At 37.1% G+C, this 20726-nt stretch overlaps 3 protein-coding genes across 3 annotated transcripts; all 3 read left to right on the top strand.

Moving 5' to 3' along the window:
- The first annotated feature begins 474 nt into the window (after positions 1 to 474).
- Positions 475 to 4045, top strand: LOC103040220 (histidine N-acetyltransferase). The gene is given in 5 exon segments (XM_049482903.1): positions 475 to 641; positions 2115 to 2327; positions 2526 to 2750; positions 2923 to 3021; positions 3023 to 4045. Coding segments are annotated over 4 exon segments (1008 nt in total). The 5' UTR covers positions 475 to 641; positions 2115 to 2138; the 3' UTR covers positions 3518 to 4045.
- Positions 4046 to 4499: 454 nt separating this feature from the next.
- Positions 4500 to 12541, top strand: LOC103040536 (histidine N-acetyltransferase). The gene is made up of 4 exons (XM_007248124.4): positions 4500 to 4871; positions 10409 to 10618; positions 10871 to 11095; positions 11322 to 12541. The coding sequence occupies exons 2-4, from the start codon at positions 10430 to 10432 to the stop codon at positions 11901 to 11903; spliced, it is 996 nt and encodes a 331-aa protein (XP_007248186.2). The 5' UTR covers positions 4500 to 4871; positions 10409 to 10429; the 3' UTR covers positions 11904 to 12541.
- Positions 12542 to 12667: 126 nt separating this feature from the next.
- LOC103040840 (histidine N-acetyltransferase-like) lies at positions 12668 to 16187 on the top strand. The gene is made up of 4 exons (XM_007248125.4): positions 12668 to 13361; positions 13909 to 14131; positions 14435 to 14659; positions 14857 to 16187. Exons 2-4 carry the CDS (start codon positions 13943 to 13945, stop codon positions 15439 to 15441), a joined length of 999 nt encoding a protein of 332 aa, XP_007248187.3. The 5' UTR covers positions 12668 to 13361; positions 13909 to 13942; the 3' UTR covers positions 15442 to 16187.
- Positions 16188 to 20726: the final 4539 nt, after the last annotated feature.

A 20726-nucleotide genomic window follows, 5' to 3' on the forward strand; every position in this document is an offset into this window, starting at 1 on the left:
TAGATGACATGGCAATTCAGATATAGTTTAGCAGCATCATTACTCTACTTTAAATCCACACCGGTTTATTTCTGTTCCCTGAGTATTCTGCTGTACACAACTATATGAATAAAAAAGCTGTAAGACACATTAGTATTGTAAAAGTAAATGCACTTCAACCTCAATAAAGGGGGAAACATTTTCCAAGGTGCAATTTAATCTAATAATGAAATCTAATAATTGCATTAGTTTACTGCTTTAAAGTACAGAAGTACATGGACACTATTTTTAAAAAAGTAAAAAAATCGCAGACCCAAAGAAGCAGAAAGAAACCAGTGCAAACACGACTATCTGAGCTGTGATTTCAACATGCTCCATACAGAACAGGGGGAACAGGGGCAACTGGCTCAGTGCTCCACCAAGCTAAATAACTTTAATTTTAGTCAAACAAAGAACACCAAAGCTGTTGGACACTATTTCGCCACTATTTGGCAATAACACAAGCTCTGCAGAGAAACCATGCAGGTTTATTATTATACGACTTCTGTGGTTTAATATCAGAACTTCAGGGTAAAGTTAATCAATCTAAACCTGTTCACACTTCACCTCTCCTCCACACGGACTGAACTCTGACCAAGGAGAGACTTCCACCAAACCACGAGGTAAGACAGCCAACATCTCTGAACCAATATTTATTTTTATAGTAAAATGTATTATTCTGAAATTCTTAAACTGATCCTTTACACTTGTTTACCTTTATTTATCGTCACAGTCTACTATGTCTATACCAGAAACTTTTAGCATGTGTTAACTAACTTTGAGTATCCGTTCAGTGTTAAGAGTGGAGTACAACTACTGGCATTCATAAATATTGGAACTTTTAAAAATAATATCTCAAGTATAACTGCCATTCAGTTATATCATTTTGATTAAAGTCTAACGAAATATAAACATGCTAAACGCAGAACATTGTTAGTTTCAAAGGTCAGTAACACTTTACAGCTAAGCAAAAATGGGCCTGCATTTAGAGGTTTTCCCAGGACACTAAGTCTGAAATGCAGAAATACTGTTTACTCAGACAGGATGTGTGTATAAATGACAGCACAGTTAAAGCGGCAGTCCGTATTATTTTTTTCTAATTTGAAAGAAGAAACATTTCTGAGTGGAGAAGGGACAAAATATTGTGTTTAATGGCACCAGTGTGCTGGAACGACCATTCCTGCTAAGCCTAATATATTCATTCTAAAAACTGTGGTGTGGTTCTTTTGACCACGTCACACATCTTTACATACTTACGTCACATGTACAGCCTCTGAAAGAGGATCCGGCTCAGTTTTACTGCGAGCATAGTCTCGCCGCTTATCAAATCTTTTGCCCGTTTTCCGTGCTACAACTGTGCACTCTCGTCGCTTTTAGACTCTTTGGTCCGTTTTCTGCGCTACAAATGAGCACTCTCGCCACTTTCAGACTCTTTGGTCTGTTTTCTGTGCTACAATTGCGCACTCTCGCCGCTTTTAGACTCTTTGGTTCATTTTCTGAGCTACAATGGCACACTCTCGTCGCTTTTAGACTCTTTAGTCCATTTTCTGCGCTACAATTATGCACTCTCGTTGCTTTTAGACTCTTTGGTCCGTTTTTTGCGCCACAATTGCGCACTCTCGTCGCTTTTAGACTCTTTAGTCCGTTTTCTGTGCTACAATTGCGCAATATCGTCGCTTTTAGACTCTTTGACCCGTTTTCTGTGCTACAATTGCGCACTCTCTTCGCTTTTAGACTCTTTGGTTCATTTTCTGAGCTACAATGGCGCACTCTCACCACTTTCAGACTCTTTGGCCCGTTTTCTGCGCTACAACTACACCCTCTCACCGCTTTTAGACTCTTTGGCTAGGTGGAATTACCCATTCTCACCAGAGAGGGCCCTCAATCCCCCAAATCCCTAAACTTATGTACATCAGCTTTAAACACTCATATCTAGCAATGATGTTTTAACACCTAGGAAATGTCAGGATGTACAGATTTATCTTTATGATTTGGTTACACAGACCTTTGTCACTAAATTGTATAAACAGCAAGGCATCAAGTTAGCAGGCAACTTCCAGTTTCATACACTAATATTGGTTTACAACATTTTTCAGTAGTATTTTATTATCAAGAAAGCAATGGAGGCACAGTGTGTAGGAGAGAGCGACGGACTCACATTCTGGCTGGCCAAACCACAGGACTATGATGAGGTGATGGCAATATCACATGGCATTTATGCAGGCAATGACTACCTGCCTCATCGATACCACATCTGGATGACAGAGAAGGACAGAGTCACCATTATTGCCAGAAGAGATGGAAAGTTGGTAAGGCAGGCTGAGATATGTTAAGTGCTCTGGTTACTTTTAGAATTGCTTAATCACAATGAAAAATGTATTAGAAATAATTACTTTTCATTTAATTTTATTATCTTTTTCTTAAGGTTACATCTAATAAACACAATGACAATTATTCTAATAAAAAAACACACGTGTCCTCAGCACTTAATATCTCTTTCCCTGTAGATTGCACTGGAGTCTGGACAGGTGGTGGATGGAGGCAAGACAGTGGTGGTAGAGGGGCTAAGGGTGTGTCCCAGTGAAAGGGGGCGTGGTGTGGCTGGTCTGATCCAGAGAATCACTGACGTCTATATTAAACAGGTTTACCCAAGTGTAAACATCAAACGACTGACAAGACGTGATAATCCAACACCTGAACAACTCTCCAAGTTTAATATTCTCGCTCGACGGGTGAGTTAGAACACAATTATGTTAAAAGATAACTGTAGGCAAACATTTAGGAGACATCTGCAAAAATTCTGTCCAGGCGATGTGGCTAATTATGTGTCCTTTTTATTGCAGTTTTTTCATCTTGTCATTTCAACATACTTTGTTACAGTATCTACTTGTGTCTGTGTTTCAGGCTGTCCTGTCTTTAATTGGAGAAGCCAAGAGCTTTAATAGCTTTGTCTTAGATCTGAAAGCCAAACTGGATAGTATAGAGAAGACCACTACTGGTCTTCCAATCCACTACTACTAACAACCAACTGACTGTTCTGAAGGATGATCAGCAGCTCAACGCAATACTCCTGGATCCTGACCTTTCCACAAGACTTCAGCTTCCAGGAGCTGCCATCATCCAGGACTGGCTGCCTCTAAAAGCAGTGGAAAGCAACTTGGAAATCTTAAAAAGCACTAATCTTACATGGTTAGCTGACACTTCTAATGACAAACCGAGATTCGTGAGCTTCTATACACCTCCATATCCTATTCCTTTCAATGGAGGTTCCTTGAGGTTAAACATTGACATGTATGGGGAGGACCTTCCTCTTGCAAGAAAGGCACTGATAACCCATTTAAAGCAGGTAACAGGGGAGATTCATGGCACTGTGCTGGTTCATATCTACATGAATCAAACTCTGTGGACAGGCATGCAAAGGTTTTGTGAGGGAGATGAGGGAGTGAAGCAATTCCAGGATTACTGGGAGCAGCTGTTTCTGGAAAGAGAGTTGTCATGATTGGTAGGAGTGGACTAAAATAGAATCTGCTATGATGTTAGGCTGTCTCATGAAAAGCACTTTACATTATTGGTAAATCATAGGTGATATAACGCAGAGCATTAAATAGCAATATTTTTAGTAATTCCAGTTTGTTTTGTCAGTTATAGATAGTACATAGCAATTTTTATGCCAACATCTATTAACACTGTAATTGCATCTTCTTATTAAATGAAACACATCTTTATGTAATAAAGCTATAGCTTTGTATTGTATGTATCTACCAATATTAATAACAGACATTTTTTACGAATAAAATCACAAATGATCCTCTTACTTGGATTTGCTGCTGAAATGTTCCATGTGCCACTTTTAATAAAACAGTTGAATTCCAGGAATTCAGGCACCCCATTCAAATGGAATTCAGGAAATAGTAGTCATGTCTTGTCTAATATAAAAGTCTAGTTCTTTCTTACGTACTTTTTGAATAAAACCCCTTTTTGTATCACTATCCCTCTAATGCACAACATGGGTCAAAAATAACCTGCGTTTATTTTCTATGTAAGTTCATGTATGGCTAAGGGTTTGTTTAGCACAAATCTTTATTTTTATTTTATTTTCTTACTTTATGAAGAAGCTCTTGTATTTCTTCATCAAGTTTTCACACAAAGACATACACAGGAAGTTACATAAAAATGATATGGGTCAAAAGGGTAGGCAAAATCAGATAAAGCTTTAGCCTGTACCTTTTTCTTTTCATTATTATCTATTTTTAACCTTTCTTTATGTATGTATATGTTTGGCAAAAACCGAAATGAACCATACTATATATGTTGCGCATTAGAGGGGGTGTGCATATGTTGTGCAAAGGGTTAATTAGTCTGTATAACGGGTGTGGTGAGCGGGGTCATTGACTCCGAGCTTATAAAATGGTCTGTTGTGTCCTCTTTTGAACGCTTGGTGGCGCCACAGCACAGTTAATTAGTAAACACAAACACCAGCCTGAGAAAACGCTGCCACAGTATTACCCATGAGCCACGAGTTACCGGCTTAATACTTAACTGTTTTCTAGTTAAATAACTTTAATTTTAGTGATTAAATTGTAATACAAACGACAGAAATCAAAGCTGTCGGACCCTTTTCAGCACGCGGGGGTGGATGTTCTTCATCTTACCTCAAGAAAAGCACGGCTAAGAAACAACACCAGGTTCTGCAGACAGAACATGCGGTTTATTATTTTACTAACCTAGGTTGACGAAACCGCAGCAGTATATTATACGACTTCTGAGGTTTTATAAGCACTTCAGGGTGAAGTTCATGTTCCTGAAGGTCTTCCCCACACTGACTGAACCTCGACCAAGGAGAAAATCACAAGGTAAGAGTCCAGCAGGATTAAATCCTTTATAAATAAGAAACATACAATTCTAAAATGCCTAAATTGAGACAATGTCCTTCGTAAATCCCTTTTTTAAATCAACATTTATCCTGGGACAGACTGCAAGTAGCACCAACATGTCTTAAAATAGAAACTGTTAGCCTTTAGTCAGCTAGCTTTGGGCATTTTGCCCATTCAGTGTTAAACATGGAGTAGAGCAGAGTGAACTCATGCTCATTCATAAACACCTCTGGAAAAAAATGAAGAGACCGCTCCAGTTTCTGAATCAGTTTCTCTGATTTTGCTATTTATAGGCAGTGTTGGGAAGGTTACTTTTAAAATGTAATCCCTTACAGATTACTGATTACATCACTCAAAATGTAATTTGTAACGTAATCAGTTACATTACTTCAAGTGAGTAACGTAATCTGATTACTTTGGATTACTTTAAATATTGTCATTTTTTTAAGCCTGAATGAATGTAACAAATAGATAAACAAATAAAACAGCCTTTTCAATCACTCTATAAAAATACTTATGAAACCATTTCATCAAACAATTTTATAAAACACTTCTATAAATTGATGATAAAACCATTTAAAACCAAACAATGTAACAACAACCGTAAGCTATCTATTTGCAGGTTTGCCTCCAGTGTTAATTTTGACAACAAATTGTGATTTAGTCTTAGTCATAGTCTTGTGACGAAAATAGTATTTAGTTTTAGTCACAATTTAGTCATCTGAAATGTTTTTAGTTTTAGTCGACTTAATGTCATAAGAATATAGTCGACTAAAATTACAGTAAATTTAGTCGACTAAAATGTAAAGGGTGTAAATGTAAATGCTTGTTCATCAGTTCCCTTGAATTATTAACTATACACTTATACGAAATGAAACGTTTAATAACCACTTGAGTAATATTGTTAATGTTTGAAAGTGAAATATATTTATATATGATTTAATGTATATTATTATTATTATTGTAGGTGTGTGACTATACATATTTTACATTTAAAATTTTGCTCTAGAAATCAGGTCATAAAACATCTGAATAGTTAAATTATAGTTTAAACAGAGCTGTAGATGCAAAAACTTTTAAAGGATCTAGTTTTATCTCCAGCACATCTACTGGAGCTACAGTCTATAAATGAACACACATTCACACACTGTGCTGTAGAGATGCTCTCAGGATGTACTGAGAGACTTCATGAGTTAAAGTGAGAAACTTATGAGAAAGTGCTGTAAGGAACTTTACACAGACTTTTGGGTTCATAGATTCACTTATTTTATTGTTTTATTTTCGTTATATTATTGAGTTCCTTTCTGACCTGCTGCTGATTTATCACTAGCTATATCTTTCCCACTGTGAGACTAAGCAGATGATCGGATCTTAATGAGTTAGGGTTCTGTAACAGTTCTGTGTTTTAGTGCACTGCCGAGTTAAACACATCAGCTCATGAAATAACATCAGTATTAAAACGCGGATCTCTGCATGGAGATCTGTGTGACTCTGGTCTGCAGAAGCTGAAAGATTAGTGGTGTTTTTTACCGGTAATGGAGTCGCTCCACGCGGTTTACACGTTATCTTGTTTTTCGCGACGTCAAAAGAGAAATATATCGGCCCTCTCTCTCTCTCTCTCTCTGCCTGCTGAACACTGTGGAGTTAACTTCCAGTCGAGCTCCGTATCGACAGTTTAATTCCGCGCGGCGCTGCTGCAGGAGAGGCGGGTACTCCACCTTCGCTAAAGTAGCAGTGATTGGATCTCTTCCTAACTGGTCCCTACCTTTCACAGACCTAAATCAGTTCTGATTGGATTTCGTCCCTGCCAAACATTTTCGTCTCGTTTTTATTCGTTGACCAAAATGTCAGTTAATTTCGTCTCGTTGTGTGAGCGTGGAGCCGCTGTGAGCCGCTGCCCCTCCTTCCCTGTCATATCAGAGCGTATTCACCGCAAAATGTTATTTGCGTTTTGTCAGTGTTGGATTGGAAGAGCAAAAATAGGAAAGTACCGCAATGTAACCCTTTTATTTTAGCAGAGTAACTGTAATCTGATTACCACTTACTGAAGCAGTAACTGTAACGGATTACAGTTACTTATAATTTGTAATCTGATTACGTAACGCCGTTACATGTAATCCGTTACTTCCCAACACTGTTTATAGGTATATGTTTGAGTAAAATTAACATTTTTGTTTTATTCTAGAAACTACGGACAACATTTCTCCCAAATTCCAAATAAAATACTGTTATTTAGAGCATTTATTTGCAAAAAAAAGAGAGAAATGGCTGAAATAACAAAAAAGATGAGAATCTTTTCAGACCTCAAATAATGCAAACAAGAAACAAGTTCACATTCAGAAAGTTTTAAAAGTTCAGAAATCAATATTTGGTGCAATAACCCTGTTTTTTAATCACAGTTTCCATTCATCTTGGCATGTTCTCCTCCACCAGTCTTACACAATGCTTTTGGATAACTTTATGCCACTCCTGGTGCAAAGATTCAAGCAGTTCAGCTTGGTTTGATGGTTTGTGATCATCCATCATCCTCCTGATTATATTTCAGAGGTTTTCAATTTGGTAAAATCAAAGAAACTCATCACTTTTAAGTGGTCTCTTGTTTTTTTTTTTAGAGCTGTATATTGGCACTTTTTAAAATAGTCTCTGTTATAATCAGCATTCATTAATGTAATCATGAGTAAAATATAAAAAATGCTTTTAAAGCACAAGAGGAGGCATTTACACAAGCGGACAGCAAAATAATCTTAGTTTCAAAGGTCAGTAACCCACTTTCTCTGTCCATGTTTGCCTCTCTAGATTAGGTTAGACATTTACAACTTGTTTTTTCTCTAAATTTATTGCATGGCACTGAAAAGCCAATTGACCAATATGATGAAAAGAGATATGACAACATATTACAATAAGGGTCACAAACAACAGTTCTAGTTATAATAATATCTAGTTATATCTGCTGCGCTCAGGTGAACCTTACAGGCAACTTAAAACAAGGAAAAAACGTTGGAGAGACCGTTTTTATTAACAGGGCCATATCTCTGTTAAACAAAACCATATAGTTAATGTATAGGCAAACCTGGTTCTGTTTAAATGGGTCCAACTGATGCTGCTTAAGGGAACATTGTGCAATAATTGATGCTGCAGTTGTGTGGATTGTGTATAAAGGATAACTTACAATTTATAGTAAATAATTTTTATTATGCTTTACTAAATTTGTTTACTTTTGTATTTTATTTTTTATTCTTATTTTTTCCCCTTTTAATTGCACCAAGGGGGTTAAGTAATGTAATCCCGTAACTACAGTTGTGGTCAAAAGTTTACATACACTTGTAAAAAAACATAATGTTATGGCTGTCTTGAGTTTTCAATAAGTTCTACAACTCTTATTTTTCTGTGATAGAGTGATCGGAACACATACATGTTTGTCACAAAAAACAGTCATAAAATTTGGTTCTTTCATAAATTTATTATGGGTCTGCTGAAAATGTCACCAAATCTGCTGGGTCAAAAATATACATACAGCAACAAAATTTGTCAATTTTGGTGATGTAGCGAGTTGTGTCAATCAAATTAGCTTCATGTCATGGCCTCTTCACTTCTTGTAAGTGATTCTGATTGACTACAGCTGTTGACTTCTCATGAGCCCATTTAAATAGGGCTCATTTGACCCAGTGATTAGACTCAGCTACAAAAGCTACAATGGGAAAGTCAAAGGAAAAGCGAATTATTGACTTGAACAAGTCAGGGAAGTCACTTGGAGCCATTTCAAAGCAGCTACAGGTCCCAAGAGCAACTGTGCAGACAATTATACGCAAGTATAAAGTGCATGGAACAGTTGTGTCACTGCCACGATCAGGAAGAAAACGCAAGCTATCACATGCTGCCGAGAGGAGATTGGTCAGGATGGTCAAGAGTCAACCAAGAATCACCAAGAAGCAGGTCTGCAAGGATTTGGAAGCTGATGGAACACAGGTGTCAGTCTCCACAGTCAAGCGTGTTTTACATCGCCATGGACTGAGAGGCTGCCGTGCAAGAAAGAAGCCCTTGCTCCAGAAAAGGCACCTTAAGACTCGGCTGAAGTTTGCTGCTGATCACATGGACAAAGATAAAACCTTCTGGAGGAAAGTTCTCTGGTCAGACGAAACAAAAATTGAGCTGTTTGGCCACAACACCCAGCAATATGTTTGGAGGAGAAAAGGTGAGGCCTTTAATCCCAGGAACACCATGCCTACTGTCAAGCATGGTGGTGGTAGTATTATGCTCTGGGGATGTTTTGCTGCCAGTGGAACTGGTTCTTTGCAGAAAGTAAATGGGATAATGAAGAAGGAGGATTACCTCCAAATTCTGCAGGAAAACTTAAAACCATCAGCCCGAAGGTTGGGTCTTGGGCGCAGTTGGGTGTTCCAACAAGACAATGACCCAAAACACACATCAAAAGTGGTAAAGGAATGGCTAAACCAGGCTAGAATTAAGGTTTTAGAATGGCCTTCCCAAAGTCCTGACTTAAACCCCATTGAGAACATGTGGACAGTGCTAAAGAAACGGGTTCATGCAAGAAAACCATCACATTTAGCTGAACTGCACCAATTCTGTCAAGAAGAGTGGTCAAACATTCGATCTGAAGCTTGCCAGGAGCTTGTGGATGGCTACCAAAAGCGCCTAGTTGCCGTGAAAATGGCCAAGGGACATGTAACCAAATACTAATGTTGCTGTATGTATATTTTTGACCCAGTAGATTTGGTGACATTTTCAGCAGACCCATAATAAATTTATGAAAGAACCAAATTTTATGACTGTTTTTTGTGACAAACATGTATGTGTTCCGATCACTCTATCACAGAAAAATAAGAGTTGTAGAACTTATTGAAAACTCAAGACAGCCATAACATTATGTTTTTTTACAAGTGTATGTAAACTTTTGACCACAACTGTAATTATTAATTGATACTAGTTAAGACATTATTAAACATTCCTAAATGTTAAAGCTAAAGAATGATGTAATTAAAAGTGAATTGAGGCATTAATTAAAAGTGTTCTAATGATTAATAATGTCTGAACTAGTGTTGATTAATAATTAGCTGAGACATTCTGTCATAAATACTGCTAATTAATGTACCCTTATTGTAAAGTATTATATTAATGAGAGATATGAATGTTTACATGTGTACACGTTACACAATTTACAAATGTAAGGATAAATTGGCTGTTTCTGAAATGCAGATACATTCTAAGTCAGAAAGAACATAGTCATGTCTAAATTAAAGTTCAGTAATCTAGCCTCATATTTCATTAGGCAAAAATGCTAATGGTTAAGCACAGGATATCAGATCGTAGCAGTGATCTGTCAATAACATGGCAACATAAGGCTGTATAGATATACTTATGCTTTGCGTACAGAAACCTTCATCACTACACTGCCTGGACAGCAAGGCATCAAGTCAGATAGCAACGTCTAGTTTCAGACACTTCTAGTTTTAGCCTTTGTGAAAATACTAATATTGTTTTTCAACTATTATGGGTAGTTCTTTATCATCAAGAAAGCAATGGAGGCACAGTGTGTAGGAGAGAGCGATGGACTGACATTCTGGCTGGCCAAACCACAGGACTATGATGAGGTGATGGCAATATCACATGGCATTTATGCAGGCAATGACTACCTTCCTCATCGATACCACATCTGGATGACAGAGAAGGACAGAGTCACCATTATTGCCAGAAGAGATGGAAAGTTGGTAAGTCAGACTAAATATGTTAAGTGCTCTGTTTGCTTGAAGAATTATTCAATTACATCAAAAATATAACACCATGATTACATATTTTCTGACATTTGATTACTTAATTTTATTTATCTATTACAGTCACTGTTTATTTTTTGAACACCGACAATAATTAAAATAAATAAAACAAACATATTCAAACAAAAATAAGGGATGAATAACATTTCTGGAAATTACAGTTTTTTAAAAATGTATCTTTCCCTGTAGACTGCACTGGAGTCTGGAATTGTGGTGGATGAAGGAAAGTCAGTGGTGGTAGAGGGGCTGAGGGTGTGTCCGAGTGAAAGGGGTCGTGGTGTGGCTGGAGTGATCCAGAAAGTGACTGACAGATATATTAAGCAGATTTACCCAAGTGTCAACATCAAACGACTGACCAGAGGTGATGATCCAGGACCTGAAAAACTCTCTAAGTTCATTTTTCTGGCTCGACGGGTGAGTTACAATGTGATTTTTTCACAAATCCAGTCTTTGTCTTAATTGTTAGATCAATTGCTAGAGCACTCTAGAACCCAAAGGCACCAAAGTTAATTCTGAACAAAAAATTCTGCAAAAAATTAGTTCAGGCATTCAGTTAAATTTTTTTCCTTCTTTTCTGAGCAGGTTTTTATCTTGTCACTTTCTTATACTGTTACTTTATCTACTTGTGTCTGTGTTTCAGGCTGTCCTGTCTTTGTGTGGAGAAGCTGAGAAGTTTAATAACTTTGTCTTAGGATTGAAAGCAAAACTAGATAGTATAGAGAAGACAGAACAATCTACTACTAACAACCAACTGACTGTTCTGAAGGATGATCAGCAACTCAAAGCCCTCCTCCTGGATCCTGACCTTTCCACCAGACTTCAGCTTCCAGGAGGTGCCATCATCCAGGACTGGCTGCCCCTAAAACCACTGGAAAGCAACTTAGAAATCTTAAAGAGAAAGAACCTTACGTGGTTAGCTGACACTTCTAATGACAAACTGAGATTCTTGAGCTTCCACACACCTCCATATCCTGTTCCTTTCAATGGAGGTTCCTTGAGGTTGAACATTGACCTATATGGGGAGGACCTTCGTCTTGCAAGAAAGGCACTGATAACCCATTTGGAGCAGGTAATGGGGGAGCTCCGTGGCACTGTGCCTGTTCATATCTACATGCCTCAAACTCTGTGGGCAGGCATGCAGAAGTTCTGTGAGGGAGATGAGGGAGTGAAGCAAATCCATAAGTACTGGGAACAGCTGTTTTTGGAAAGAGAATTGTCATGATTGGAAGAAAAGTGCGGAAGGAAAATCAGATATGTTTTTGAGAATCTAGTGAAGAGGGCTTTACATTATTGATTTTTCCTACTATGCTTTACTAAGAAACAATGAAATACTGTTTTACTACAAACTAGTGTAATTAGTGAGTTATTGATAAAAAAAAACGTGTCAAATTTAATAAATCATAAAAAATGAAACTGTTAAAACACAGAATGACATGTCAAAAGCCATGAGACAGAAACTGGTCACATGTTCCATTAACTTGTGCCATGTTCTGTGGAAGCTAAGGAAGACTGCAATGATATGCTGGATTTTTAGTATGGTGATTCTGTATTAATTGTGTATGTGATGTCTGTTTACACTGTTTGTCTGGTACACAATGTTGATCGAGTGATGTTAAATGATTACACAACTTGTGGAAGGTCCCATCCATCTGGCACCCTGTATTAGGCCTTGCTCAAACTATGATCATTAATAATGCCTTGCCATGAGCACACAGGCCAGTGTTCAACCTGACTCACATGGCATTTTGATGGTTGTTAACAGTAGGCTACTGAGAAGGAATCTTTATAGGACATATATAATAGTATATTAAGCGTGTAACTGATTTATTGAGATAAAAAATCAACATACATGATAATCAACTGTTTTTTTGTCTGCATTATATATTTTAATGTTAACAATAGGGGAGAAAACCACCATTAAATAACACTGCCCTATAGGTGTGGGCAGCTGTCAAAATTTCTTGCAAGTAAAGTTTAATCAAAATAATACATAATACACAATACAATAAAACATCAGTGTTAAATCAAGCTAAGATCAGTGTGCACAAATAAATACATTTTGACGTTGGAGATCATTGTTTCAATGCATTGGAAATGAAAAAATATGTACAGTCTAGTGTAGTCTTGTATAGAATAGTATATTGTAAGCCGGTGGTTGGTGGTTCAAAAAAATTCTCAGAAGTGTTTTCATTCATTAATACGATCAATAGTTAATTGAACTTATTAATTAAATAAATAATTTATTTAACATGTAATTAATTAGTATCATGGGTTTAACTATCAGGTGTCTGACTCAGAGACTAAGTTAATAAACAGACACCGTTTGTTGTGTCCTGTTTTGACCGCTTGGTGTCACCGCAGCACAGTTTTACTGAGTGAACACAAACACCAGCCTAAAAAACGCTCCCTGTTCATCTAAATAACTTTTATTTCAGTCAAATTAACTCAAACGACGAAACCCAGCACTGTTGTATATTATTTCACCATGTGGGGGACTACATTTATTTTTAACCTACCTGGAGACAGGCACGTCTTTACGGAACATTAACAGGTTTGCAAAGAAACCAGTCAGACCTCAGTGGTTTTATAAGAACCTCAGGGTGAAGTTCATGGTTCTGAAGCTCTTCCCCAGCACACTGACTGAACCCTGACCAGAGAGAAACCTCAGCCAAATCACGAGGTAAGAGTCCAGCAGGCTTAAAACACTCTTTCTTTTTCTAGTGAAATACGGTTCTAAAAGTTATGCTTAAAATGTGCCAGTTTTCCTTCTCAAACACGTTGCTAAAATGAGTTTAGTCTGTTAACGTTATAGCCTTGGGACAGAGAACAAGTAACAATACATCTCTTCCAAACAGAAATTGTTAGCCTGAGTGTTAGCTTTGAGCATTTTGCCCATTTGAGGTTATTAGGTATAAACACCTCCCAGTAATATTAACATTTGAGTAAAATTAAAAAAAAAATCCTATAAAATGTTAATGGGGCAAAAAAACCCAAGCTGAAAACACAGAATAGTCATAGTTTCAAAGGTCATTAACACATAACCCAGTATACTTAGTGTTGCTTGTTTATCTGTAAAGCCACTTAACTTACCACTACAAGTGAAACAACCCAATGTTCTGTTGTTTACATGTGTAGACATGCTATAACATGTACAGATAAGCCTAAATAAGCCTGCTATAAGTAGTTTACCCAGAAATCTAAGTTAATACACAAATATTGATCTTCAGCAATTTCGGGTAGTTCTTCATCATCAAGAAAGCAATGGAGGCACAATGCATAGGAGAGAGTGATGGACTAAAATTCTGGCTGGCCAGACCGCAGGACTATGATGAGGTGATGGCAATATCACAAGACGTCCATCTAGGCCACGACTACCTGCCTCATCGATACCACACCTGGATGACAGAGAAGGACAGAGTCACTGTACTTGCCAGAAGAGATGCAAAGTTGGTAAGACAGACAGGATTATGTTAAGTTGCCTCATTGCTTGAAACATTATTTATTCATATTGAAACTTTTAATAACAAAGTGTCCAAAATTAAATATTACATTTAGAGAAATAATCATACTTTTATATAGTTGTAATAATTGTGTAATACCTAACCTTTTTCTATTCTATATTGTTTTCTTACAGTTGCATTTGATTAGAAAAGCACACTTTTCCTTAATATATTTATTAAGGATCATTTAAATATCTGCAAATTACAGTTTAATTAAACTTGTCCTCAGCAGTTAACCTCTCTTTCACTGTAGATTGCACTGGAGTCTGGACTGGTGGTGGATGGAGGAAGGACAGTAGTGGTGGAGGGACTCAGGGTGTGTCCGAGTGAAAGGGGTCATGGTGTGGCTGGAGTGATCCAGAGAATCACTGATGGATATATTAAGCAAGTTTACCCAAGTGTAAACATCAAACGATTTACCAGAGTGGATGATCCAGGACCTGAGAAACTCTCTAAGTTCATAGTTTTGGCTCTACGGGTGAGTTAGAACACAAATTTGTTTCCAAATGCAGCCCCCTTATGTTTCTACTTATTTGTTATACCTGTCACCAAAACACTCCAAAGGTGCATAGGTGCAATAGTTGACATTCAGTCCATGCCTTCTGATTTATTCTTTTTCTGGCTTTCATATTTTCACATACTTTGTTACTGTATCTTCTTGTGTCTGTGTTTCAGGCTGTCCTGTCTTTAATTGGAGAAGCTGAGGGCTTTAATAGATTTGTCGTAGGACTGAAAGCCAAACTGGATAGTATAGAGAAGACAGAACAATCCACTACTACTAACAACCAACTGACTGTTCTGAAGGATGATCAGCAGCTCAAAGCCCTCCTCCTGGATCCTGACCTTTCCACCAGACTTCAGCTTCCAGGAGGTGCCATCATCCAGGACTGGCTGCCCCTAAAACCAGTGGAAAGCAACTTGGAAATCTTAAAGAGGAAGAACCTTACGTGGTTAGCTGACACTACTAATGACAAACTGAGATTCATGAGCTTCCACACACCTCCTTATCCTATTCCTTTCAATGGCGGTTCTTTGAGGTTAACCATTGACATGTATGGGGAGAACCTTCCTCTTGCAAGAAAGGCACTGATAACCCATTTGGAACAGGTAATGGGGGAGCTTCATGGCACTGTGCTGGTTAATATCTATTTGAATCAAACTCTGTGGACAGGCATGCAAAAAGTTTGTGAGGGAGATGAGGGAGTGAAGCAATTCCGGGATTACTGGGAGCAGCTGTTTCTGGAAAGAGAGTTGTCATGATTGGTAGAAAAGGGCAGAAAGGCAATCTAATGTGTCTTAGAGAATCTAATGAGGAGGGCTTTACATAATTGCGAAATTAGATCAGCAGGTGTTGAGTAGCAATAGTTGCAGTAAGCCCAGTTCATTCAGTCATTTATAGATATTACATAGCAGAAACTTGCATGAGTGGATCAGACACAACAGTATTGATGGAGATCTTGTACACCTTTGTGTCACTGTTGAACTGAATAGAATAGTCCACCAACAGTGTCCTGTGGGCAGCATCCTGTTGGGAGTGTCCTGTGACCCCTAACAAAAAACCCGAGGATGACCAACACAAATTGTGCAGCAATTGATGTGTTTCTGTCTCTGACTTTATATGTACATGGTGGGCCAGCTAGGCAGGAGTGTCTAATAGTGTGATCAGTGAGTGCATACATTGTTTAAAAACTCCAGCAGCACTGCTGTGTCTGATTAACTCATTCCAGCACAACGCACATTAAAACACACCGCCATGTCAAGTGTCAATGCAGTACTGAGAATGACCCACCTTCCAAATAATACTCTGCTCTGTGGTGGTCCTGTGTGAACCTGAGCACTAAAGAACAGGGTGAAAGGAGTATAATATAGTGCAAAATGTAAAAAACTCTGATAATAAATTGTTTTCCTTTAACTGGTCAGTCAGTCAGTTAGCATAAACAATCTTTAAAAAAGTGTGTTAAACAAAGCTGTATACAACCAAAACAATAAATAACAGGGAACAGGGAGTTTCTGTGGATAACCCTTGTTGCTGTTTGAGGTAGCACAAAATTGAAGGAACAATTGATGGAGCAAAAACGGGGGTTAACATTGTGGAAAATCAGCCTCTTTTCCTGTTCCAGCTCTGCGTAATTGCTTTTCAATGCAGAGACGTGCACAAAGAATCCTCAGAGGAAATGTAAGATGCATGTAAAACAAATCAATGTTCTGAGTGTGCCAATAATTTATTCAGTAGAAATCTATTAATTCTGACTTTCGCTTTATTTAGTTTTTTTTTTTTATGTTCCATTCATATCTGGATTTATTTTCAGATTTTAGCTTGCCTATAACTATGTCTGTTTCTCCTCATCCTTCCTGTTTTTTGTCCTTTTTGTCCAGGTATAGTACCTGTCTCTGCTGTGTTCTTGCTTTTCTTTTGCTTCCTCCTAAGCTTAAGCTCAGTGATGGAATCAGTGGAAAGCTATTTTTTTTTCTTTAGATTTGTCATACACACATGATATGCTGCGTCAGAAGGATATATTTAGGACATATTATGTTATAAAAGATTGATTTGACATGTACATTACCAGATTGTGACAGCCCCATTATCCATGTTATTATACCATATACATGAACATTTACACCATTACTGTCTCTTGCACAAGACCAGCACTTGAATGTGCATTCACTGTGACACTGTGTCTCATCATCTGCTCTTACACAACACCCGATCTCAGTGAAATTATGTTACAGAATACTAATTAGTAGGTGAGAATTTAATATTAGCTGGGAAATAACTATTAGTGACTAATACACAAGCAAAGGAGCAAGGTTAAAGCCATTTGCCGTATATTAATCTCATGGCAGCTTGCTTGATTGGTTTATTCATTAATCAAAGTCATTTCAAAGCACAAACCTTATACACCATTAGTAGGGGAAAGGCTGTTTTTTCCTTTGCCTAATATTCTGATATCCTTATTTTTTAATTGCCTGTACATTCTGATGTACTTTTGCTTATATGAAAATCATAAATCATCATATAACACTGTAAGCACTGATTACCACAATCATTATACTGTACATATACACTCTTAAAAATAAAGTGATGCTTTTGTAAATCTCTTTTTTTTCAGCTTAAATTATCATAGTAGGAGTTTCTGTCTAATGACTTTTGGCATGTTAGTGTAAATGTGACATGTCATATGAATAATAAAAAAACAAAACCTTTTTAGCAAACAAAAATGGAAAAAATCTGATGGACTGCCTTTGAACAAAATATTTATGAATGCATGATTCTGAAAATGTTTGAATTAGTTCCTCCTCTCAGACACCAACAGGAACAAACCATTCCACTTTGAACCTTCTCCGTATGAATGCAATGAGGCACAGTGCCATTGTGGAGTACAGTAATGATGGATGATATGAGCAGACAGAGAAAAAAAAAAAACACAAAGCCTGTACCAATATCATGCACATTAGGAAATCAGTCTTCTTTAAATTAAATTTGCCTTGATGAATAAGCCTTGATAGAAGAATTGAGAATGACATTTTTTGTGAATGAAATGTTAATGCCTGGGGTTGATAAAGAAAAATGGAACACAGACTGTAATTTTTTTTTTCTTTTTTGTAATTATCTCATATGTTGTACGCACATTTTTGGGGCCCCCTGGATAAATTTCAGATATATTTTTATTATTATTATTATTATTATTATTATTATTATTATTATTATTATTACTATTGAGAAGTTGTAAACATGCCTTTTATACCTAATCAAACTAAAGTATTACATCAGAGGACAACTTGGGAATGAACACACCTGTATAAGCTGTGAGGTGTTATCTTGTGGATTAGGTTGAACACTGGCCAGTGTGCTCATGGCTAGGCAACATGAGTTTTTACTATTACAGAGCTCACGTGATGCCTGATTGTGGGTAAAAGATAACTCCTCTATGAAACTGATTGAAAATATGAAAACAAAAGTAACTAAGGCCACAAAGCAGAGAAAGACAAGAGGAAGAAGAATTTGAACTTTTAGCTACAGTATGGACAGTTATTTAGAAATGGCATTCCAGGAGAACTGCGGAGGTTAAGGTAAGATCCAGATCTAGAATTATCATAGTGAGAACTGTTCATATGACTGCCAAGAACCTGCAGAAAGATTTATAATATCATTTATAATAATAATACTTGAATAATACAATATAATCTTTACTGAAGAGTCGAAAAAAGGAAAACTTACCTGCGGTCCTGTTACAAAACTAAAAAAACAATTAGTATTCTACAGAACATTTATAGCAAGGAACTGCATTTTAATGGAAAAAAACATTTTGCCAACTGTGAAGCATAGGGATGGATGTATTATATTTGGGTCCCTAAAGCAAATAATGGATGCAAATTTCATACCACTTTAGTCTCTTTATCTACACATCATAGAATGCATTCTTTACTGCTATGAACAGATCTCATGATGCTAATCATCTGTATATTACACATGCGCAATGTACACTTCATTTTGCTGGTGTATAAGTGTTAGCAAAAAAGCTAAAGTGATATTAGATTCAGCTGTGAAATGTATTTAATCATTTATTCTTACATAATTATTGTAAGAATACTTACAGGTTTACAGGTATCACGTCTTGCAATCTAATATTCCTATTACTACTGCTGTGCAGCATCCAAATCAATTTCTATGAAAATAAGTGCCTTCCTATGAGCACAGTAGAAAAGTCAATGCTGCTGCTTCTTTAAGATGATCCTCTGCAAAAATCTGCAGTGATCTCTTTTTCCCTGCTCACTGCTTTTTCTTGTGAATGGGCCGTGTGTAGCCATTCAGAATGTAGCAATGCAGGCAAAAAGGTCCATTAACACCACGTGGAACACAAATATGTGTGCAGCAGACCAAACATAATGTATGTGCATTGAAATGGCAAGTGCTGGCATCATAAAACTTTATATCCTCTGCATTACAATGACGGTCCAAGAGCCATTAATATAATTCCTATTTTCTACACCTGCACCGTTGTCTTCATGGGTTATTAAAGGCTATGGTTAAAAAAAAAATGCAACTTCAAGCAGAAAACTTGAAATCTGAAATATCTACACCAAAGTGTGATGTGAGTGAATAGGCATTTCTTGCTTAGATGACAGCTTTGCACATATTGGCAATGTGTTATCAGTACAAATGCACACAGACAACTTCCATGTAGAAATATACAATACAATAAGAGTGTCTGGAACTATGTCTAATGCCAAAATCAGGATAAACTAATTTTACTTAATAAATACCCTTGATGTTAGAAAATACAGTGATTGATATACATTCCAATTCATCTATTTATCATCCATTATTACCTAATGTAAACATTTGCTGGATTTTAATGATCATGACCATCAAAAATGACATATAAATGCATATACATTATGTATATTATGTATATATAAGGTATCAATTACACAGGAAACAGTAAAAATTAAATCACTAAAGCCCATTTTTCTTTCTTTTTTATCCTCAGTTTTTATATTATGAAACTAAAAAAATTAAGCAAAGCACACAACAACAAATACAACAGCAGCTCACACAAAAACCACACTGACTCATTTCAGACCCATCTCAAGCTGAGCATAATAACAGCGACTGCAGCATTCCCATTCTTCTCTCCCCACCATTCTTACCTTCTTCTGTGAGCATTTTTGTGAATGAAATGTGGACTAGTCTGGATACAAAGAAGGACAGATGCACTTTTAATCCAGCAGTTGGCAGCAGTCAGCAGTCGGCTGTCTCCAGGGCTGCTTTACAGCACTGTTGGATTTTACTCTGTTCTGATAGAACTAAATCCTGCAGACCAGCTCTGCTCATCTAGTCTGGGAGCGCATGAAATTACATCCCCTCTATGAACACTATTTCTGTTCAAATACATCTGTTCATTTTTCTTTTCTCGACTGAGCTCAGCCTCGCTTTGTGACTCATACACATAATAGCAGATAGCGCGGTGTGCAGCGGTTGGGGAGCAGGCCGAATTGAGGGAGGTCAGTGATAAGCACAGGAAATGCTTGTCAATAAAGACTTGTTGGAGTTGAAGGTATAAAGTTAGAAATGTGCAGGGAAAGGTTACTTTCATTGTAAGCAGTGTGGAGGATTCTGAAATGGCATTGATGACAATTTAACCAAACAGGAAGAATGTTAGAAATGCTGCCAGATGAAATATTATTGCATCTCTCTCTTTTATTACTCACCTTTTATTCAGTTTTTTAAAGATAATTTTCTCTCTCATGGTGTCTCTTTTTGTTTGCTTCTTTTTTTGTGTCGTAGCATCTTTTCTGTTTTCAAACTTCTCTCTTGTCTTTGTCTCTCATTGTTCCTCTTCTCTCTATCTCTGTTTCCCTCTATGACATAAAACATCCCTTTTTAGGCTTGTCTTTGTCTCTCTTCGTCCCCATTTCTCCCAATCTTGTCTTTTGTCATTTTGTCATTGTTTCCCTTTTTTGCTCCTGGTTACTCTCATTTTATCTCTTGTATTTATATCTCTCATCTTTTTGTCTCTTTCCCTCAGCCTTTGTCCCTCATT

The sequence above is a fragment of the Astyanax mexicanus genome, chromosome 8 (assembly GCF_023375975.1).
Source record: "Astyanax mexicanus isolate ESR-SI-001 chromosome 8, AstMex3_surface, whole genome shotgun sequence".
NCBI classification, from domain to species: domain Eukaryota; kingdom Metazoa; phylum Chordata; class Actinopteri; order Characiformes; family Acestrorhamphidae; genus Astyanax; species Astyanax mexicanus.

Excerpts from the sequence above, each read along its gene's own strand:
- LOC103040536 (XM_007248124.4), top strand. The coding sequence starts at position 10,430 with ATGGAGGCACAGTGTGTAGGAGAGAGCGATGGACTGACATTCTGGCTG. Across the intron at positions 10,619-10,870 it reads CCAGAAGAGATGGAAAGTTG|ACTGCACTGGAGTCTGGAAT; the intron begins GTAAGTCAGACT and ends CTTTCCCTGTAG. Across the intron at positions 11,096-11,321 it reads TCATTTTTCTGGCTCGACGG|GCTGTCCTGTCTTTGTGTGG; the intron begins GTGAGTTACAAT and ends TCTGTGTTTCAG.
- LOC103040840 (XM_007248125.4), top strand. The coding sequence starts at position 13,943 with ATGGAGGCACAATGCATAGGAGAGAGTGATGGACTAAAATTCTGGCTG. Across the intron at positions 14,132-14,434 it reads CCAGAAGAGATGCAAAGTTG|ATTGCACTGGAGTCTGGACT; the intron begins GTAAGACAGACA and ends CTTTCACTGTAG. Across the intron at positions 14,660-14,856 it reads TCATAGTTTTGGCTCTACGG|GCTGTCCTGTCTTTAATTGG; the intron begins GTGAGTTAGAAC and ends TCTGTGTTTCAG.